We start from the raw sequence: 20,363 nt of genomic DNA on the forward strand, positions 1-20,363 counted from the left end.
AAAAACGCCCCAAAATCCTACCCTCATTGCAGCAATTGGCAGGCTGTTTAATAATTCTGTCACAAAGCAGGCTGTTAACAGGTTCAGGCAGTACCTAGATGGAGCTGAGTATTCCTCCCCCTCTCCCAGCCCACCTGATTTCAAGGCAATGCAGTGGACCCAATGTCCAGAATACAAACGGCCTCATTCAATGGCAAGGAGGCAATGTCAGGACAGCCTGGGCGAGGTGTCCACTGTGTAAGCACCTCCAGCACCTTCATCCTCTTCTGTTTCATGGTGCCACCACCGGCTGCTGACCCAGACCTGGTTTATGAGGCCTGTAACCCTGACTCAGCAGCTCAGTGTGATGTAAGAACTGCTCCTAAAGCTGGTTTGATGGCACTTAACTGCTGAAGGAAGTCACACACTGCATTGCCTGGGCAGCAATCAGCAGAAGGAAAGGACTAACAAGAGATGAGGGCTAAATTCTGCTACAGTCTCTGACCTGCCTTCCACAGACACTGCAACTGCCCAGTAAGGGGACAGATCACAGGCATCTTTCTGTAAATTAGCATGGAATTTATATAGAAACCCACTAGTAGTGCCTGGTTAATAGTGACCATGCTGAAGTGTGTAGTGTATCTCCTCATTCAGGGGCTAAGCTCTTCATTAAATGCAGATTCTCAATGAGGTGTTTAAAATCATAAAGTTGATTGGTGAAATAGTTGCAAGCATCTATTCAACAAGAGACTGGGATGAGACTCGGGTTACTACAGGCACATTCTCACTTCTGAGGCAATAAGAACTAGATCAGGAGGTTCCCTGCCAGACTGTACTGCTGTGGACGTGGTAAGATATTATAAAATCAAATGTACTTTCTGCCATGAGAACACACAAGTTAAAAAGTACCCAAAAGGCACGGGGGGGAAGTAGAGATGAAAAGGGGAACAGAGGGTTTAATGTGAATCGAAGTGCTCCAAATAGCAGAGGGGAAAAAAAATAAATCTGCTGAAGCATTTCCTTGGGAGCAGAGCTGCAGTGCAAAACTGTGTCTTTATTCCTCACCATCCTCTTCCCAGTGCAGCTCTGCACCTGCACTGCTGCTGCTGCTTTTGCAGAGCTGACCTTGGAGCCAATGGGTTTGAACCATCTAAATAATACCACATACATTGAAAAAAAAAAAAAAAAAAAAAAAAAGCTCCTCCCAGCCTGTGCCTTGAATCCTATACATGCCAGAGTTTCACAGAGTTAACATAAAGCACTTTACCTCTTCATCTGCTGCTATCAACTCGTTTGGAGTACAGTCTTTATCTTCTCTGTATCCAGTATTTGCAGGGTACACATTTCCTCATCAGTGTAAAAAACAGAGAAGTGGGAAGTCCTCCCACTGAGAGCAGCATTTTACCTCCCGTGTACCTTCAGATAAGCAATGATGATGATAGGACCTGCCAGTTTATAACAGCTCTTTATTTTACTGACATTATAAAACATCATCACAGGGTTCACCTGTTTTGCATCATGAGCTTCATTTTCCCTTTTATTATAAATACTAACAAACTGACTTTATTTTCCATCAGCAATACCATAAAAACTCTGCCTAACTGGACATATTTTTCAGTGATCCCTTGAAGCAAAAATCCCCAAGAATTTGATCTTTATATCGTATATAAATGTAGTTATATATATATATATAATTATATCAAAATTCACCATTTCTATATATCACTCATTACTGTGATTTTTCAATTACTAAATTATGAAAATATGGACAGCCATCTAGTTATTTTGCTGCTTTATAAGATATTTAATAATTGAACAGACAACTGCAAAATTACATGAATGCAATGGAAATTCATGTACACGTTCATTTAAGAATTCCACATGGACTTTTCTTATTCCAAAACTTCTCCACATTTTAGAAGTCCAGTAAAAACTTTCAGTAACCTCTTCCTTTGATCACATACACAAAAAAAGTTATGATGTATGTGTATTATACCTTACATACCATATGTAATTCTAGACATACTTATATGCAAATATACTTAATGTATTCTCAATACATATATTGTATGCTTTTTATATATATATAAATAAAATTATAAATATGTATATAAATTATAATTTTATATATATATATATACACAGAGAGAGTAATACCACAGGTGTGTGTGTATTTAGTCATACAGGGGTATGCATGAATATATATATGGTAAATTTTTCTGATGGGACTGCTGCACACAACGAGAAACCTGTGAGTAGTGTGAGGCTGCCTGGCCTGGCTTTGGGGTGTAATTCACACAGACTTTGAGTAGGTTGAGCTGTTTATTTTTCATTTGGAAAAGGAAAGAACAGGCCTCTTATGGAAAAAGTAAAAGATGGATAGTCTCTTGAATCAACATTATTCTTAGACATTCTTAAGCGAAACACATCTACTGTAGAATCTTTGGGTTATGGTTTTTTATTTGTTAGATAAATATTTACTTACTGAATGCGTCTCTACTGCTATGCACCGGATCAACCAGGACAACTTTTATTAAAACATCTTAGATTAATACTCTGCGTATTAAAAATACATAATAAAATTCTGAAACTAGTAGCTGCTAAAATGTAGATCCTGCAAAGATCTGGAGTATCTGCTTAAAATTACCATTTGACTAGGTCCACTGATGGGCTTTAGTGCAAGTGCCTAAATATTTGCAGAATCAAGACCTTTCGTTTCTCAAAGGTTAAATTTGGTATCTCACACCTGAGAACATGTAGTGGTTACTTCCATCAGTAATTCCCCCCAGGGAGAATGTTATGTTTTGCAGCAATAGCCAGAGCATACTCTGAGGGTGAGAGAGATGGACTTTAACTCATCAAAGTGGGATTGACTTTAAACACCAAAAAACAATGACTGCCAACAAATCTTCCCAAATATACTACATTTTATTTCTCAAGAAGGCCAACTTTGCATTACACTTTAATAACTTCAGCATATTTTTCTCCTTAAATATATTTGTACAACATAATACCAGCATATATATAGATTTAAAAAAAAAAAAAAAAAAGAAATTTAAATTAAAAATCGCTTTGGGATTGAAACTGTGTGCTTCAAATTTTCCCCACAGCAGTTTAGTGGCAGCTAGAAACCAGGTGGCAACCCAGAAAACAGGTGTCTGTGGTTGGTAATGCTGAAACAGCCTCATTTTACAGTGCTGGAGAACATCTCAGTAGGGAGACCAGCAGATGCACACAAGTTGCCAGAAATCGTACAGCTCACGTTCTTACATATGCCTGTTCTCCTTTAAGATGGTAAATTGATTTAAATTGCCAAAATTGCAAAACAAACCCACCAAACCAACCCTCCCAAAAACACAGGAAAAGAACCCCCAGAACAACCAAACTAAAATAACTCCAGCAAAAGTGTGACTTGTGCTTCTAGAAGGCCTTGACCCAGTTTGCAAATCACTTTTCCCTGCCACCCAGCTTTGGCATCACTTTGCCTTCCTTATTGCGTATCTGTTGGTCCATCCTGTAGCTGAAGGGTATATGTAGTGTAACTGTAGTATGAAATAAACATCTCAAAAGAATTGGATTTCTGCAAATAGGATTGATGAATTTTCCTTATCTCTGGATTATTTCTTTTTGTGGGGTCTAGTGCTGCTTTGGTTGAACCCAATGGAGAAAGCCCCACTGAAGTCAGTGATGCAGAAGGAGCATGTTTAAAGACCTCTCCTGACAACTTCTTTGTGATTCCCTCTCTCACAGTCATTTTTTAAAAATGTGCTCATTATCACCAACTTCCAGTGTTAAAATTCACTCTTTTTTTTTTTTTTAATACAAACATTTACCACAGAAATATGAAGGGAAAAGCCATTAGCTTCTTTGCAGGTTATTACCTATTTGTATGACACAAAAGAAAAAAAAATCATCATTTACAGTCACAAACTATACATAGTATTTGGTGGGAGTATATTTCGTGGTTCAGAGATTTAAAAAATGGACTGCTTCAGTGGCGATTAAAATAATTATCGACGAGATATAAGACTTTAAAATCAAGAAAGGGTGATAATTTTGGCTACAGAGACAATCATTGTAATACGTCTAACACAGAGGTTTGGATAGCAGAAGGTGAAGTTTGGTGAAGTGGAGGGGTCTGGGGAAGGAAAGACACCGTCATGCAACACAGCACTAGTTCTTGCTCAGTATACTCTTCAGGCTTCTCTCCACTGCTTCATCCAACTCCTCCTCCAGCTCTTCCTTCTTGGACATGGCCAGTTTGGACTGATAATCCTTGACGATTTGGTCTATGTAGGGTGCGCTCTGAGTCCCGTGCAGCATCAGTGTCCACTCCTTCAGCACGCCCCGCTGGGGCTGGCCGCCCACAAACCCCACCTCCAGAGCCCAGCTGCCTCGGGGGTCTTCTCCCCAAGTGTGAGTGGTCATGAAAGGCCACTTGTCAAAACCCACCTTGGAGTCATCATCCCTGGGGCGCCGGCTCAGCAGGATGGACTTGGTTCCCATGGGTGAGGTCATGTTGATGTTGAGGTCTCCTCTCCGTGTGGAATTCACAGTTATAACTGCCTGGACGTGCTCAAGGTAGCGGACAAAGTTCTCCTTCCCCTCACAGGCATCAGTTGTCAGTGTGAGGACCAGCTTGCCACTTGGTGGTATCTTCCTGTGGGTCAAAAGATAATGAAGCAAATTAAAACAGCACAACAGGGCTTATGCTAAAGCTGCTGGGTTGTAGAGCCTTGCAGAAAAACTGTATCATTTCCCTATCAACACCTGAGAAGTAAGGAAATAACAGCTGCAAATGTTCTCCTCTTAGAAAACGATACCAAAATCTTAATTTGAAAATAGTTATGAAATGTACACGTACACAAAGAGAGAAGTAATACAATTTTAGAAGCACATACTTCTCTTTAAGGACTAACATTTATGGTTGTCTTTATTTATGGGATAATTGGATAATAATGTGCATACTCAGTTAAAGAACCATGAGTAGTCACTCATGTAAGTTTCCCTAAATGACAGCAGCAAGTGGCTTTCTGGTGTTGGAGGAACCAATTGCACAGAATTTCAGTGCAGTCACATATCCTTGTTCTGCTTTGGAAACCAGCACAAACGTGAGATCCTAGAGTCAGCTCGTTTGAAAAATGCTTTTCCATGAAGATTTCCATCCACAAACAGCTCCTGCACATGAGCATATACACCAATGATAGAAGTTGCATGTGTTTACTGAGGTGCCAAAGTGCTGTCTATCCCACGAGCTGAGGCTGTTAAGTGCCTCCTAAATCCATTGTGGTCAGGATGCAACTTCAATCACCCACTGCCTCAGAAACTGGCTGGCAAAACACATGGAAAGTGTAAAAATGTTCTACATCTTCACTATCAGTGTTCTGTGAGCAGCGTGGCATTTTCCTCTGTCTAAAAGAAATAATTGAAAGACAAGAATTACAGAAATCATTAAAAAAGGGACCAAGCCACAAAAGACTCCAGTCACCTTGTCATTATCTTGTCTTCCAGTGGCTTCTCCCTGACCTCAGTTGTGCAGCCAAATTGAGACTCTTTTGAAGGGATTGACTACACTGTGGCAATGAATACCTTCTTTTCAAAAGAAATCTGTACCAGCTTTTTCCCTCTGCTAATGAAATACTGTGCTCTTTAGAGACCAGTGAAAGCATTTCACTCGAGCCTAGCTTCCAGGAATTCTTTTCTTCTTGAGATGAGCTCCAGATACTACACTTGGTACATCACTAAGTGGCTCAGGCCAGTCCCCCTGTCATAGAGTATTACCTATCTGGAACTACTTGCAGAGCAAAATGTCATTTAGATCCACATCCTCAAGGCATTTAAACACCTTAAACTGAAAAACCTGTGTTGTTCTGAGTATTAGGGAGCAGAAGTTGGTATAATATAAATATTGTATAGCTGAAGTATTTGAGCATGTAATATAATATCCTTGAGATATTTATTTTATGTGCCAAAGCACAAGAAAAATGCACTATGTGCAGACAGAGGTAAAGGACTGTCAGTTCACAGCTTTGCCACGTGCTTGCAGTTTCTCTGCATGGGAAGCCTCAATCTCAGCTCACTCTGAACTCGTATTGTCTCACAGCCCTCTCACACAGTGGACAAAGCTTTGCCAAACTCTGCTTCCTTCCCAGAGATGTGAAAGGTGTTTTATCTCCTCCAGTTAATGAGGAGGGACAACACAGTGTGAGTCTTTTCTCGTTGTCAAGGCTAAAGCCCAAAGGAGCAAGAGCAGTGTGTTCCCACTACATCTGCTCTGCAGAAGCCTTGACAGCTGCAAAATGCTTTTCTCACCACCTTCTCAAGTGCTGCAGTGCAAAAGTTCTCTCAGCTCTCTAAACACATGAGAAAAAGCTTGCTCTATTTCCCCCTTTCCTATCAATCAGGATCTAACAGTGTCTGCTTCACTAGACTAATTATTGGAAGTCTAAGTGAATTTTCCTACAGAAACAAGAAGTACCAGGGGTGATGAGAAAAGCCTGACATGAAGGAGCAGAAGAGAAAACTGATTTTCCAAAGCCTTACCATGTGCCACTGTCCAGCTTATGTGTGTGTGTGTGTATATATACATATAGTACCCATGGCATAGTACCCAGTGGGAGATTATATATTGTAAATCCACTTTTGTATGTGTAGTACCTAGTGAGAGATGAGCAGGGGGAGCTCCTGTGTGCTCCTGTTCCTCAGCTAATGGACTTAAAGCTTTAAAGTCTTATATTATGAAGTCTTGTATTTCCCTAAACCAGCCAGAGCCCTTGTCAGGAAAAGTTCCTACTGCTAACAAATGTTTCTATTTTAAATGCTGATTGCTTTCAGCACACAGTATATTATGTCTGGTAAATATTTCCTGGCCCTTTGCTTAATTGGTAATGCTGCTCTGAAACACACCTCCATATCAGCTACTCACCTTTATAAATCTATACTAAATAAATACTTTATGTATACATATATCTATACTTATATAAAAATATAGAGAATATGTATAGAAAACATTGCTTCAGCAAATCAAACTGAAAGAATAACCCAATTATCCACAGCAGAAGTGCAAATTACAAGTGCAGAGTTTTCATTTCCAAGAAATCTCTGGAGATGCTGTGACTTAGCTAGCTATTTTTTTTTTTTTTTTTTACAGTGCAATTCAAAGAAGGTACATGTTGCACTTCATAATGCTTATTATCTCCTGTCAGTGACATTTTCATTGGGGAACACAACTATTACAGCAGGACTGTTAATATACAGATGTGTCAGGCAATTAACAGGGGGGCACTCTTACAGCCTACAGAAAGACATGTTCTCTCCTCCTCTAGGATGAGCCCCATTTCAATAAATGGAGCTTCCTTAAGATAAATGAGATTATTTTTCTTCATTTAATTATTAATAAACTAGAGATATCTTAAAACTAGCTTCATCACACTCATTTGTTTTTTACCTGTGAGGATGCTTATGACAGATAAACTAAAACCCAGGGCTCAGCTGTTATACCTTGAGTCATGCAAATTCAATTTGCAAGGCTGGAGAAAAGCTCACTCTTTCCCTGGCTGAGCTATGTGCTAGGGTGGCATCCTGGTCTGTTTTCTTTTTCCGACAGAATAATGTTGCCTTCAAAAATGGCACTGAAAAGTCAAATTTCAAACGATATAGATATCATTTAGGCCATTATTTGGTTAGCAATTCAATTACTTAAATTAAATTAAAGCTGTTGTAGCCAATTTGTATTAATTCATTCACTTGTTGACTCATTCCCTTTTGCACATAAAGGTAAATCAGAAAATAATCTGACTACCTACCCTGCAATTAGAGATTTGAAGAGCTTAAAGCAAGCACAATTAAATGCTGCAGTGTTCAAATTGTATTGCTTGTACCTGTAGATGATTGTTTCAGTCTTCTGGAGATAAAATTTTCTGCTGAAGAATCTCACAATGAGGTATTACCTGGCTGATAGTTATTTAATGTGGCAGCAGTTTATGTAATTCACAGTGCCAGCCTCCCAGATTTTTATTTGGGGATAGGCTCTCTATTCCCCAAAACTACCTGGGAATAATGTAAAAATAATAAAAACTCCTTATTCCTACAAACATACCTGTGAGTGCCCAGGGGAAATGGAGTTTGCTATTGACACTACTGGCACTAGCAGTGAGGATACAGATGTGCTAAAGAATGTACTGCTCCAGCAAGCCAGGAACTGCAAGATCATATAGTTCCATCAAGCATCGCTGATAAGAAATGTTTTATCAACTTATTATTGGTAATGTTAGGGTTTTTTAGCAAAAAATTAAACTTTATGAAGTTTCTTTAACTGTCTTTGCCAACATAATTGTATGCCTGCAATCTCCCAGATGCCTGGATGAAGCCAAACACATCCACCAGCACTAGCCACTTACTCAGGCTCCTGTATTGACCCTCCAACACAATGGAATCTCTCAGGAACAGTCTTCCAGTCTTTTGCCATCTTAACCATTGCTCCTGCATCCAGGACCCCGTAGCCAAACAAGTGGTTGAACTCCAGCCCAACGCCGTTCCTGCGCCACCTGTGAACCTCATCATGGAGCTGGTTCCTCTTGGAGGTGAGCACTGTCAGGTGCTGCATGTCCCTCCATGTCAGATGCACGCTGTGAAAGAACAGCAATCAGGAGCAAACATGATTTCCAGGCAGATGGTAAAGAGGAACTGTGTTTGAGCAAGGCTTTGGGGAAAATTTGCCTCTGGGAAACTGAAATTGTAACTGCACACATCTCAATAGTAAAGCTTCTATTGATCTCAGTGGGAACAAGAATAGGTGTGAGTTATACAGTACTTCTCCAACTACATTCTCCAAAAGTGCAAAATCCTTTCTGATTAAAAATAACTTCCTTGAACTAGACGTTATAGATCCAACATGAAAATTTTACACTAATAAAATGAGTAAGGTATTATACCAGATCCTGAGAGAAATACAAAAAATTCAAAGATGATAAAAAATTTTTACCTACTTTCCTTTCATATCTTGCCCCCTTTTTCTTGCCTGCTCCTCCTGCTTTTCCCATGGACCTTTCAAGATCCACCCTGAGAAGCCCCCAGTCTGATGAAGCTGAGGAGCTCTGGCAATCTGGGTGCTGCTAATGTCAGGATTCTGTGAATATGGGGATCTTTGGGCCATGAGTGGCTGCAGCTTTGCAGTATAAGGCATGGGCAGAGGTTTTTCACCCATGTTATATTAGCATGAATGGATGCAGTCAAGTAATGTTTGCCTGGTTGCAATGGTTATTTTTCATCATCTTCTCTTGTCTTCCTAGATGTACAGTGATTATGATAACAGGAAGGGCACTTACTATTCTAAAAACTTCAGAACTGACGTTCTAATTCTTCAGAACTAAAGCTATTCCAGTTGTTTTATGATGAACTCTTTCAACATCACAATGAGTTTGATTCAAACCATCAGCCTAAAAGGAGCTGCTTTTCAGCTCTCTGTGCCCCAAGTAATAAGCATGTGTGCATGCTGAACGTACACAATGGCCAATAACAAGGTGACACAAGAGAGCTGAAAAGAAGGTATCACTTCCATCATTCTTATTGAAATCTTTAAAGAGCTTGCTACATATCTTAAAGCTGTACTTTCTATTTCATAGGTTGGTCTGTTTTCAGAGACTTGTCAGTCCCATATTGTGTATGAGCTGACAAAGACATAACGCAGGCAAGAACAGGCTTTGTGGGAGATTGTCAGTGATTCCCAGGAAAGGTCATCCAGGATAGGTCTGCACACTACAATTGAATATAGCCAGAAGGATATAGGAGACACTGACAGCTCCTTCTCTCTCCTGCTGCCTTCTTAGCAAAGCCTAGAAATTCTAGTGCAAGCCAGGGGTATTAAGTCTAATTCCTAGTCATGATAATTTGGCAGAGTAATTCCAGTCCTTATAGGTAGCTCAAATGAAAAAGAACGTAAATTATTACTGAGATATTTAGGTTCCAGTCCAGTTTAAACATTCAGCGGTCAGAAAATTCATTAAACATTTATATTTTTATAGCCATATTACTATTTTACATAGTGGCTGTCCCACTGAATGAGTTTGACAGTAGAAGGAATGATCATCCAAAGCTAAACATTTGGCATATGTTTTACAGGTATAAAACCTGAAAAATGAGAATTGGACCAAGACATGTTCTGAGCACGATAGTCACTGCTCTGCTAATGTAGACTTGGCCTCCTCTCACAAATATTCATTATTCTGCACTGTTGAAGAAAACTGTGCACATAGTACTCACTTCATGCTGTTGTTACAGCAACTGAAGCTTTGTAACTAAGCAAATGTTGCCTCAGTTAATGAAAAAACATTAAGTAAAAAGGTGGTATAAGTTACTGTGAGGAAAATTTTTCCTAATCAATAGAGAAGAAGATAATGATTCCAAGATATGAAAAAGGTCTCAGTGTCAGGAATGCCACAGAGATGGTAAATAGACAATGGATATTTATTCCTTCATGTAACAGAGCAATTACACAGCACAGAAGCAAGCTACCAGCAATGGGTTAAGAAAACAAAGAAAACGTTCCACACCACCGCTGCCAAAAAAATATTGAGGAACGGGATGACCTAGGTGCCAAATACAGACAATTTGAAAAAGAGGTAGGCAACTTCAAGGAAGATCAATCTGCCTGTGGCTGTTAAACAGATGAGACCCACTGCTGCCCCTACAAACCATGGATTGACAAAGCTCTTGTTGAAAGATCACTCTTAATCCCCATTCTTTGTCCTCTTTCTAAGCACTTGTCATTGCAGACACAAGATGAACTCCTGCCTCATACTAGAGGGTCATTCTTATGTTTTCATAGGCTGGGTGTTTCACAGAGGACATGTGGAAAAATTAAATAATCTCTTCCTCCAAACAGTGCTAGAGAAGTCTAATCCCTGGATGCAGAGGACACAGAGAGAGCCAGACAGCCAAAAGACAGCCAAAGTCTCTCTGTGCCATGAGACTTTGGCAAGGCTGTTGCTCCATCTGCAAGTCACCACTACTGCACTTCTGAGCTGGTTATTGCAGCCTGGTGCCACAGCCAGCCCACTGAAATGATGAACACCATTAAACAAACTACAGGCCCTCCCCTCTCCAGAGCTCATGAGGAATTTCTCAACAGCATACTTAGCCTCCAGGGCCAGGGCAAACACTCCAGCTGCTTCAGGGGCTGCTGCAGACGTGCCCGAATGACGCAGGGTGCAGTTGCCATACAAATCTGTTGTAGCCTGCAATGATATTAAATGCCATTAATAAAACCAGTTACCCCATTTTCCCTGCAGCTACAGATTCAGAAAAACACAGAAAGTGGAGTTTGTGCCCTTGCTCTTTAATTGTGTTTGTGCCCACAATTTGATTTCTTTTTTGGAAGAGTGTATCAATTTAAAACCACAGTGAGGCACATTTAGAGCATAAATGAAAGAGCAAGCTATCAGGTAGTAAACCAGTGCTCATTATCACTTAGAACCCATCTATTTCTTATAAACACAGTTTAACCAAATGCCTTAAATTCTTTACTGATTATCAAAAATATTTGAAACTAGAATTGCTAACACTATTGAGCGTCTTAACATTTGTCCAACTCCGAGACCAGCAGCACCACCAGATTGCTGTCTCCTGTGCAGATCAGTCACTAGCAGAGACCAGAAGAAAACATTTTATGGCAATAATTACAAAGATCATTTTGGCTGGTATCATCACAGTGCTGATATGAAAATAGAAATCAGTGTACTGTCCACTACTGCACGTGGGTATTTAGGATTGCAACAATGTGTCTTGTCTCTTATGTGAGACAGGGCCATGGAAAATGTACAACAGCTTTTGGCAAAAACTAACCTTGAGTGAGTACACCTGCATTTTCCACTCTGGAAACTGAACTAAGTCCTGGCTAGTATGAAGGTGCTGAAGTGCTGAAGAGCAGTGATCACTATGGTGGAAGAGAATCCCAAATACAATTGAACAGAACCTGCCTGTTTTCCAGCTGGAGGTATGGCCCTGCAGCAACAGCAGGCTCTGGTGATCTGAACCCCCATATGCCCTCTGTGGGTGACTAAATGTCATTCTGCTCTGTGCTGCTTGTACAGCAGAAGTCTGCCAGTACAAGTAAATACCATTTCAGATGTTAACTAAGATTTTTACAGAGACCTTTTGCCACACTGTCCTCTCAAAAGAGGGCCAGTGAGCTTCTAAATCTGGTTTCTGATAAAGGAAAGCACTAACTTTCCTTTGAAGCTCTAAAAGGTGGAAGATCATTGCTGTATAAATCCCACATCTTCTCAGCTGACAGTTTTGGCACCATCTCATACCTCAAATGAGAAAATACCCATCTCAACAAAGAACCATCTGCTGCTCCAGAGTACACAGAGGTTTGCAATAGGTCATGCACACAGACATACATCATGCACAAAGACAGCAACAACAGCACAACAGTATCAGGACTCACCACGCCAGCCTCTGGATTTCTCTTCCTCCCATTGCTAAAGGTGGAGGCTAAGGTTGAGGAGCAGCTTTCATCATACAGAGCTGTCCGTCCATCGTTGATGGCAGAATTGATGGAGATTGTCCACATGCTCGATGCGTAACCATCACAGTTGCAGTCATCATAGCTGCCTCCATCTCCAGAGGCCCACACATAGATGCTGCCTTTTCCACCCCGGCCCTGTGAAAATTGACCCTCTGGAGTTAAACAGCAAACAGGAGATACTACAGAAGTTACTTCAGCAGCAACTTCCAACTGCTGAAGTGCTCAGGCCTGAACAACAAGCCCTAGCCAAAGCTGACTCAGATGAACCCTGAAAGCCACGTAATAGATACTTTCTGTGTTAGCCATTTAACAAAAGAACCTTGCACACAGACTGACCAAACTGCTTTAACGTAAAACTGGCTGCTAAAGGAACGTTCACATGATTTTGTGCAATTATCTGCAAGATATGTGAATACTCATGTAATTTTAAGAAACCTTCCCAACTGACAACACCAGATGCTTATTTGCAAGAAACCCCTACCCCCACTGTGGCCTGGGCTCTGGCCAAGCCCTGGTCCCAGTTGGTCAAGAATTGTGCTATAAAAAGTGGAATCTCCCATTTGCAGCAGCTTTGGAGACCTCATTTATCAGAGAATACCCTTCTAGGACCTCCCAGTTCCCTGGAAAATTCTCCAAATTGCCACTGCAACAGAACGAGCAACTGTGTGTTCTGGATGATGGTAAAATATTTAGGCAATTGGTGATGTATCTTTCTCAATCACTATTCTCTTTCTCTCATTTAGTACTGATTAGGTGCATTATCTTGCTTATTTTGTTTGCTGCTGAAGCCAAGTGCACAGTAAGCTTATTGTTTTATTAAATATAGCATTTTGCTTCCATGTTGCCTTAGTATTGATAGTAAAATAAGGCCATTCTTTATTGCTGTCTGTGTCCTTTAAATCACCACCATCAATTGGCAAAACAACTCACATATCTAATTGTAAAGCTGAGCATCTGTAAAGGAGAAAACTGCTTCCAACAAAACATATAAGAAGCTCCAGCTGAAATACACAGACCTATGCAGGTGGTTAAATCCAGGTAACTGCCAGCCAAAGCCAGCTCTGCAACCTTGTGAACATAGAGCATTTCCATTTATCTCCTGGTCTGCTTCACACCCTGAAGGCTCCTGTGGCAGATGCTAAGACATTTTATGGATTCATTAGCATTTATGTCATGGTCTAAGTGCTATGAGGAAAAGTGTTCCTTTAAAAGAGATATAGGTCATCTCTCTAAGATCCAGTTAGGTTCAGACAATGGCTAAAAAGCTCTACCAGCACCTTTTTCTCTCAATAAATTTCTTTTTCCAAAGATGTGATTGGTTCAGAGCTGTTTTTCTGACAAACCAGCTTCTACTTCTAACAAGAAAATAAAGTTATGAGGCCATACAAATAATCTATTAAAAAAAGCCCAGTGATTATGCTGAGATGGACAAGAGTGATTGAAGCTGAAGGATCACTATAAAGGCTTGACATTAATTAAAGGAAAGAAATCCATACCCTCTCCCCAACTTCCAGACAGGCAGGTAGTGGGAAGGGATTAACTCAGCTCCTTCTAATTCCATGACCAGAAAGAGGTAGGAGCTGCCTGAAAGAGAGTCAGGCCTGAGAACTCCAAGTCTCAGGGAAAGATCAGTGCTATGGAACTCAAAGCTCAGATCTCCAACTGATTCCAGCACAGCCACCACTTCTCTCTGTGTTTAGTTCAAGTAATCCAACACTTACTTCCAAGAGCACCAGAGAAGCCTGCAAGGCTGGGATTTAACACCCTGTTTAGATGCACTGAGCAAAAGACTAAAAAATTTCTTCTGGTCTTCTCATTGCCCAGCATGAAATAGAAGTTAATGAATATATGAACTTAGTAACCTGCAGTGGCATTTTAATAGGGAACCTTTTCAGTCAGGATTTTAAATCAAATCTGAGTTCCCAGCAGTAGCTTCTATTTTTCACTGCACCCCACTGAACAGAGCAACCTCATTATTTCAAGCACGTTGGTGAGTTGCATTATAATCCACTGAATTGCACAGCAGGACTGCTGACACTGGGATATGTAACATCTCAGGACACAGATTTTCATAATAAAGATAATGACTATGAAAAAGCTCACTGAAATCCATCTAAGAACTTCCACAAAGACCTGGTATCAGTCAAGTTTTAAGGGAGGATGATACTGTTGCAAAAATACATACTTTTAAGAACAAAATAATTCTAGCAATTAATTTTAAAAATAAAATAAAAATCAGTAATACAAGACCAGCTATGTCTTTTTTATCTTTGACTTTTTCCATATCCCACCTTGTGCTCTGACTGCCATTAGTTTACAGGGACCAAACCTGGGCTTTAGACTGCCCTCAGAGGCTACATCCCACTCTTGCCACCACCATGCCCACCTACACCACCACCACACCACTTTGCACCTGCTCTGCACAGCCTCTGTCCCAAAAATGCAGGTGGCTGTCCAACACAGAAAGCAGATGGCTGCTGGTGGCAGCAATAGGATGCTTGTCATGTATGGACTTTTTCTTAAACAATCCCCCTTCTTTTCATTTGAAAGGGATGAGTTTTATACATGCAATTACTGTAACTTGAGAGTGGCCCCTGGGTATCACTTTTACAGGAGTCACATCCACAAGTAGGTCTTAAGTGTTTAAAACCTATAATTAATCTCTTAATACTCTAATTTCAATTGCCTTTCCTTCCTAGCCAGGACTGGAAAGATGAGCAAACAGTGCTGGAATAAACAGACAGCAGCCCAACTGCATTATTTGCAGTGATACTTAGGATTTGTTGCTAACATGTGCCACAGCCAGACCCTATAGTGGGACTGCTTGCACAGGCAAACTGTTTGGTGGCTGTCAGACATCATGTCACTTACCAGGAAGAAATACATGGCTTCAGGAGAAGTGAATTTTCAATGCTCTGGATGGTGTTAGCGGTAAAACTAGTTCTGATCTAGTGGGTGGCATTCACTGCTCATGGCATGGCAGCGGGTCAGAACTAAACGGCCTTTAAGGTCCCTTCCTACTCAAACCACTCTATGATTCTATGACAAGCCAGAAAGAAAAAAAAAATCCATTGGGTAACTAAACGTCAATATTTAAAGGGAATTGAAAGCTCCTACTTGCATCTCAACCTCACATGAACCTAAAAAAAGGTTACTAGTGTGACTCAAGCTGCTGTAGCTTTGGACCAAAAACGGTGCTGAAGAAGGCAGTAGTAACATACACTACAACCAGCAGAGGGAGCCTGAAGGAAGAGTCAGGAAAAATTAAATTATTATTAAAGAATTAAGAACTGTAAGGTACAGTTTAAAGAGTTATCCTTCCTCCAGAGCACACTGTGGTGTATTCCACCTTGGTGAAGTGGTGCACCAATAAGGATCCTTATTAAAATACCGAGGTAAAAACCCTTCATCCCTTAAGCGTGTCTGGCTCTTAATTTTTAGAACCAGGAAAAGGCATCATCAGGACACCAGGAGGCAGATAGGAGTGGGGAAAGAAGAAAAAAAAACACAGCACCTGACTGTGAGGAGGTACGTCTTTTTAGGTGAGTGAAAAGCTATTTCAGGATAAGGACAGCCAAATGTCTTTTACAACAGTTTATGGACTGTTTCATTCCTATGGAAGCAAATGCAGATGGGGCACACTTGGAAAAAAAAAAGTGAAAAAAATATAGAACTGAAAACTGATTTCTGTAACAAATTCAAAGCACACATTGTTTTATAAGCATCCTTCTTTCTGCTTGACATATAATAGCTATTTTGTAATTCTTTCCTCCTAGGAAAACAGAGGTGTTTCAGCACCTTCTGTATAATTTAATAGCAATTTGTGTGCCTGCTATGGCAAGAGATAAACTGGTTTTCCAGGAAAAGCAAAAGAAATTCTACAGTTTCTTCTCATCTTTTTCAGGGGTCCTACTGACTTATGAACAGGACACATTTCAGTCACGTTTCTCCTTCACATCCTCCCTTTCACATTTTGCTGTCGCTAATAATTTGACTAGAATTTCCTCTGAAAAGAGGATTCCTTTCTCTTTATGACTGAATTATTTGAAAATCCTATCCTGTTTTGTAATTAAAACCTTCAGTAATGAGTGCTAATTATTGCAGAAAGTATAGTTTGCAGCCTGCACAGGTAAAATGAAATCACCATTGTATTCCCTGGCTGGGACACGCCAAGGCAGGGACACACTGGTAGAGCTTTGGGACCATTTTTCTGCTGTCATGAGCTGCTGGGGAGTATCAGACTGGACTCCCAAGACCTCTCTCCAGGAGATCACACAGAGATCTTGGTCTCCCCAAGCCTCCTGTTCACCAGCAGTCTGCCTACACAGCATAAACCAGCTGGAGGCAGTGAGTCCCTGGCATCCCTGAACTGCTGCCCATTTTTTGTACCGCCAGGGTTTTGTGGAGCCTGCCTGGATGTTCCTGCATCCCTGACATCCCTGGCTCCTCCAGCTGCCAGGATGATTTGCCTAGAGCAATCTGGTGGCCTGTGACTTCTTGGATACCTTTGCTCCTTTCCTATACTGACGACTCCAGCTCTGTGAAAAACCTAAAGGAAAATCCAGGCAGGAAAACATTCCTGACAGCCAGCCAAGCAATCTTGATTTAGCCTCAGAGATACCTCAGAGAAAGTTTAAGCAGGAAACACATTTGGATTGCCAAAGTTTGCCACCACACAGGTTCAGGGGAACAGCTGCCTTGTTTGAGCTGAGTGCCTTTGCACTTCTCCTACACCCAGCCTCTTCTGAAAGCCTGGAGATGCTGAGCTGTAACCCTGCAAAAGCCCAGCACAGCCACAAACCATGCAGTTGAGCTCAGAAGAAACAGCAATGGGGTTATGCTCTAAAACTGACCAGTGATGAAGGTGCTGTCCCTTCCCTGCTGGCCTGTCTAACCACTGTATCCAAGAGTGGAAGAGGAAAGGCTGCTTTGGCAGGAGCAAGAGCCCAGTTCAACCCTTGGCTGCTGTGCAGGGGATAACAGTCACTTGGAACCACATTTCAGTCACGCTTCTCCTTCACATCCTCCCTTTTTTCACATTTTGCTGTCTTTAATAACTGTCTGTCCAGTTTGTCCTAGCAGATCTCTGAAAATATTTGGGTCAAGTATTAACCACCAAACTCCAAAAGACTGCTGCATATGAGACTCTCAAGAAACCTAAGCCATATAATTTGTAAACCCTAATAAAAGGCTTTCTGTAACTTATTTTAGAATTGGTCACAGATGAGTACTGAACTCACATCCACCAACCCACAATTAATTGCATAATTGTTAATCCCTCCTTTGGCTAAAAATAATGCTTGAGCTATTTTCTTCATCTAAATTACTGTTGAAATTGGATTAACTTCTCTTAGCCAAGGGAAATGAATGTGAAATTATACTTTTGGTGAAGAGAGGCAGCATTAGGTTTCAGTGAGGATTCAGTCTAGCAGGGAAATGAGGAGGGAACTTTGAAAATGCTGACGCAAAATCTTTTAATTGAACTTTTTTTTTTTTTTGCTAGATGCTGGGCTGTGTACCACAAGCGATAATATAACAATTCTACAGTTGTAACTCTAGTATCAATAATACTTGCAAAAAAAAAAAACCAAAAAACAAAAAAAACCCAAAACAATCTCATCCTCTTCTCATTACCTCTGAGTTAGATTATCACTGAGAAAGACTTTGAGCACCCAATTTACTCTTTACCAGTGACAATGCTGGTTTCCCTTCACAGCATTCCCAAGTGGTGAGATGAACTCTGGCCTCAGAGCTTCACCTGTGCTCTTGGAAGCAAAAGGTTCCCAGCTTCCAGCATCAGCCTTGTATCTGCTGAGCTGTGGCACAGAGATTTGGCAAAAAACCACTTGTGGGGGCAGAGTGAGACAACAAAATCAGCATTTTCAGGCTGCATTGTTGTTTTGCCTCCTTAGAAAATGTCCCTGACAGATGATCAGGGTTCAGAATTCCAAGCAGATAAAACATGCGTGGCGTTTTAATAAGGTTTGGTTTTATCTCAGATGAATAAGACAAGGCATTATAATGCATATTTCAGACACAATGGCAATACAACAGTAAAGGGCTCCCAAGTTATAAAAAATCTTGCTGGGCTTCCTCAAAAATGGAGTAATCAGATGGTTGCCATATCATCAATTTTCCTGTCCTCACTTAGCTGTTGAACAAATAAAATTATGTTGGAGGCATCTACCTGTGTATACTTCATTAATATGCTATTTTCAAGGAACAATAGCACAATTTCTGTGCACTTGGAGAGAGGCAGACGAGAAATATTTCCTTTGGGTTTTTTTCACATTGTCCTTCCTTCACTGGACAGCCCAATTACAAAGCCATGATGTGACTACGAATTCTTAATACTGCTCCCCTGGTAATTTGTACTTGGGCATTGTAGTTCTTGGTACTTAGGTAGAACTACATTAGGGAAGCAATAATGTTTTCACATGCCTCATGCCTTATATATTCTGGCTGAGATGGTGAAGTCTCAAGGAATTAATTCAGTCCATGAGCAACCTCTCACAACCTCCTAATGTAAAAGCCTACATCATAAAAATGCAATAGATAAGAGACCAGTTTATTTGATTGCTTCTTTTTGTTGCCCTAAATTCCAATAACTGAAGCTGGAAAGAACTGGACTCACGAAATTGCAAATAAGAAATGTTTACTAGACACTAAAGACAGGATCGACCATAAAATATAATTGGAATTAGTTCTTGACCTAAGTTGCCTTTCCCTGTTTAAGATGATGGTTGATACAAATCTGGATGCAATACAATAAAACAAAAACTCTCTATTTGAGAGAGATGTGTTGTCACAGGATTTCCACCAACCATCTCTACCTCCCTCTCCAAGCCTTCTAGCCCCAAATTGGGTAAGCACAGCTCAGCCAAGGGATGTGTAAATCACACAGCATTGCTTTGTCAAGTCATACTACACATACAATGAATGCAAGGACCCCTCACTAGGCAAGTACTAATCTTTAAAAACTAAAAGTTTTTAAAAGTCTTTTCCAATTACATCCCAAATAGGTCTTTTCTAGCAGCTGGAAGTTGCATTAGGTAAGAGTGCTCACCTGTGTCAAGCCAGTGCTGGTAATTGCCAAATACTTGTGGATCTTTGTGTGTATGAAACTCTTCTCAGTCCCTATTCCCAAGTTCTTGCTAATTCAACGGAGAGCTCATTTATCTTTGCAGTGCAACCACCCCTACCCAGTCATGCTGCTGACTGCTGTCCCTGAACTAAAGCCGTGAGATAACACAGTGAAGACAGATCACATGAAAAAAACATGAGTGGGACTGTGTATCAGTAACAAAATGCAGCTTGAGGACCTTTCCCAGTAACTTCTGATTAATTGGGTTATGCTGATACCCAGTTCACACACATCCCATCCCTTTTGTGATCAGCCTTAGATATATTATTAGTAAAAGAGCCCATAAAGGAGCTGCCAGTGTGATGGCAGATTGTCTTGTCCTAAATTACGCTATTTAGTGCTGCCTCTATTGGTGCTATTTACCTTCCAAGAGAGCAGCACACCACAATGAAGGTATGATCAAGACAAAAGGCAAGAATGAGTTCAACACGTGGCAAGAATGGATAATGGAAGAGGAAAGGTAGAAAAACAGAGAAGAGTTTGGGTTGGAAGGGACCTTTTAAAGGCCATCTAGTCCAACCCTGCTCTGCAATGAGCAGGGACATCTTCAGCTAGAAGAATACATATCAGAAGTAGAAGACATGTTGGCCTTAGCCCACCTGGTTATAGCTGGGTGACTTCAAGGCATAAAAATAGACATATAAACACAAAGTTTCACAGTTTCTGCAGTTTTTATCATATTGCCATTGTCAGGTGACTAGTTACCCCCAC

At 40.7% G+C, this 20,363-nt stretch overlaps 1 protein-coding gene across 2 annotated transcripts in view; it reads right to left on the reverse strand.

Moving 5' to 3' along the window:
• Nucleotides 1-2,888: 2,888 nt before the first annotated feature.
• The window catches only part of PCSK2 (proprotein convertase subtilisin/kexin type 2), a 97,736-nt gene continuing 80,261 nt past the window's right edge, over nt 2,889-20,363 (reverse strand). For both annotated transcript variants that reach the window (XM_066316501.1, XM_066316502.1), the window contains 4 exons: nt 12,428-12,643; nt 11,113-11,213; nt 8,379-8,606; nt 2,889-4,639 (listed from right to left, as the gene is read on the reverse strand). In XM_066316501.1, the coding sequence (XP_066172598.1) occupies nt 4,153-4,639; nt 8,379-8,606; nt 11,113-11,213; nt 12,428-12,643 (1,032 nt within the window). In that variant the 3' untranslated portion in view covers nt 2,889-4,152. The remainder of the gene's footprint in view (nt 4,640-8,378; nt 8,607-11,112; nt 11,214-12,427; nt 12,644-20,363) is intronic.

Source organism: Sylvia atricapilla, chromosome 3 (genome assembly GCF_009819655.1).
Source record: "Sylvia atricapilla isolate bSylAtr1 chromosome 3, bSylAtr1.pri, whole genome shotgun sequence".
In the NCBI taxonomy this organism is placed as follows: Eukaryota; Metazoa; Chordata; class Aves; order Passeriformes; family Sylviidae; genus Sylvia; species Sylvia atricapilla.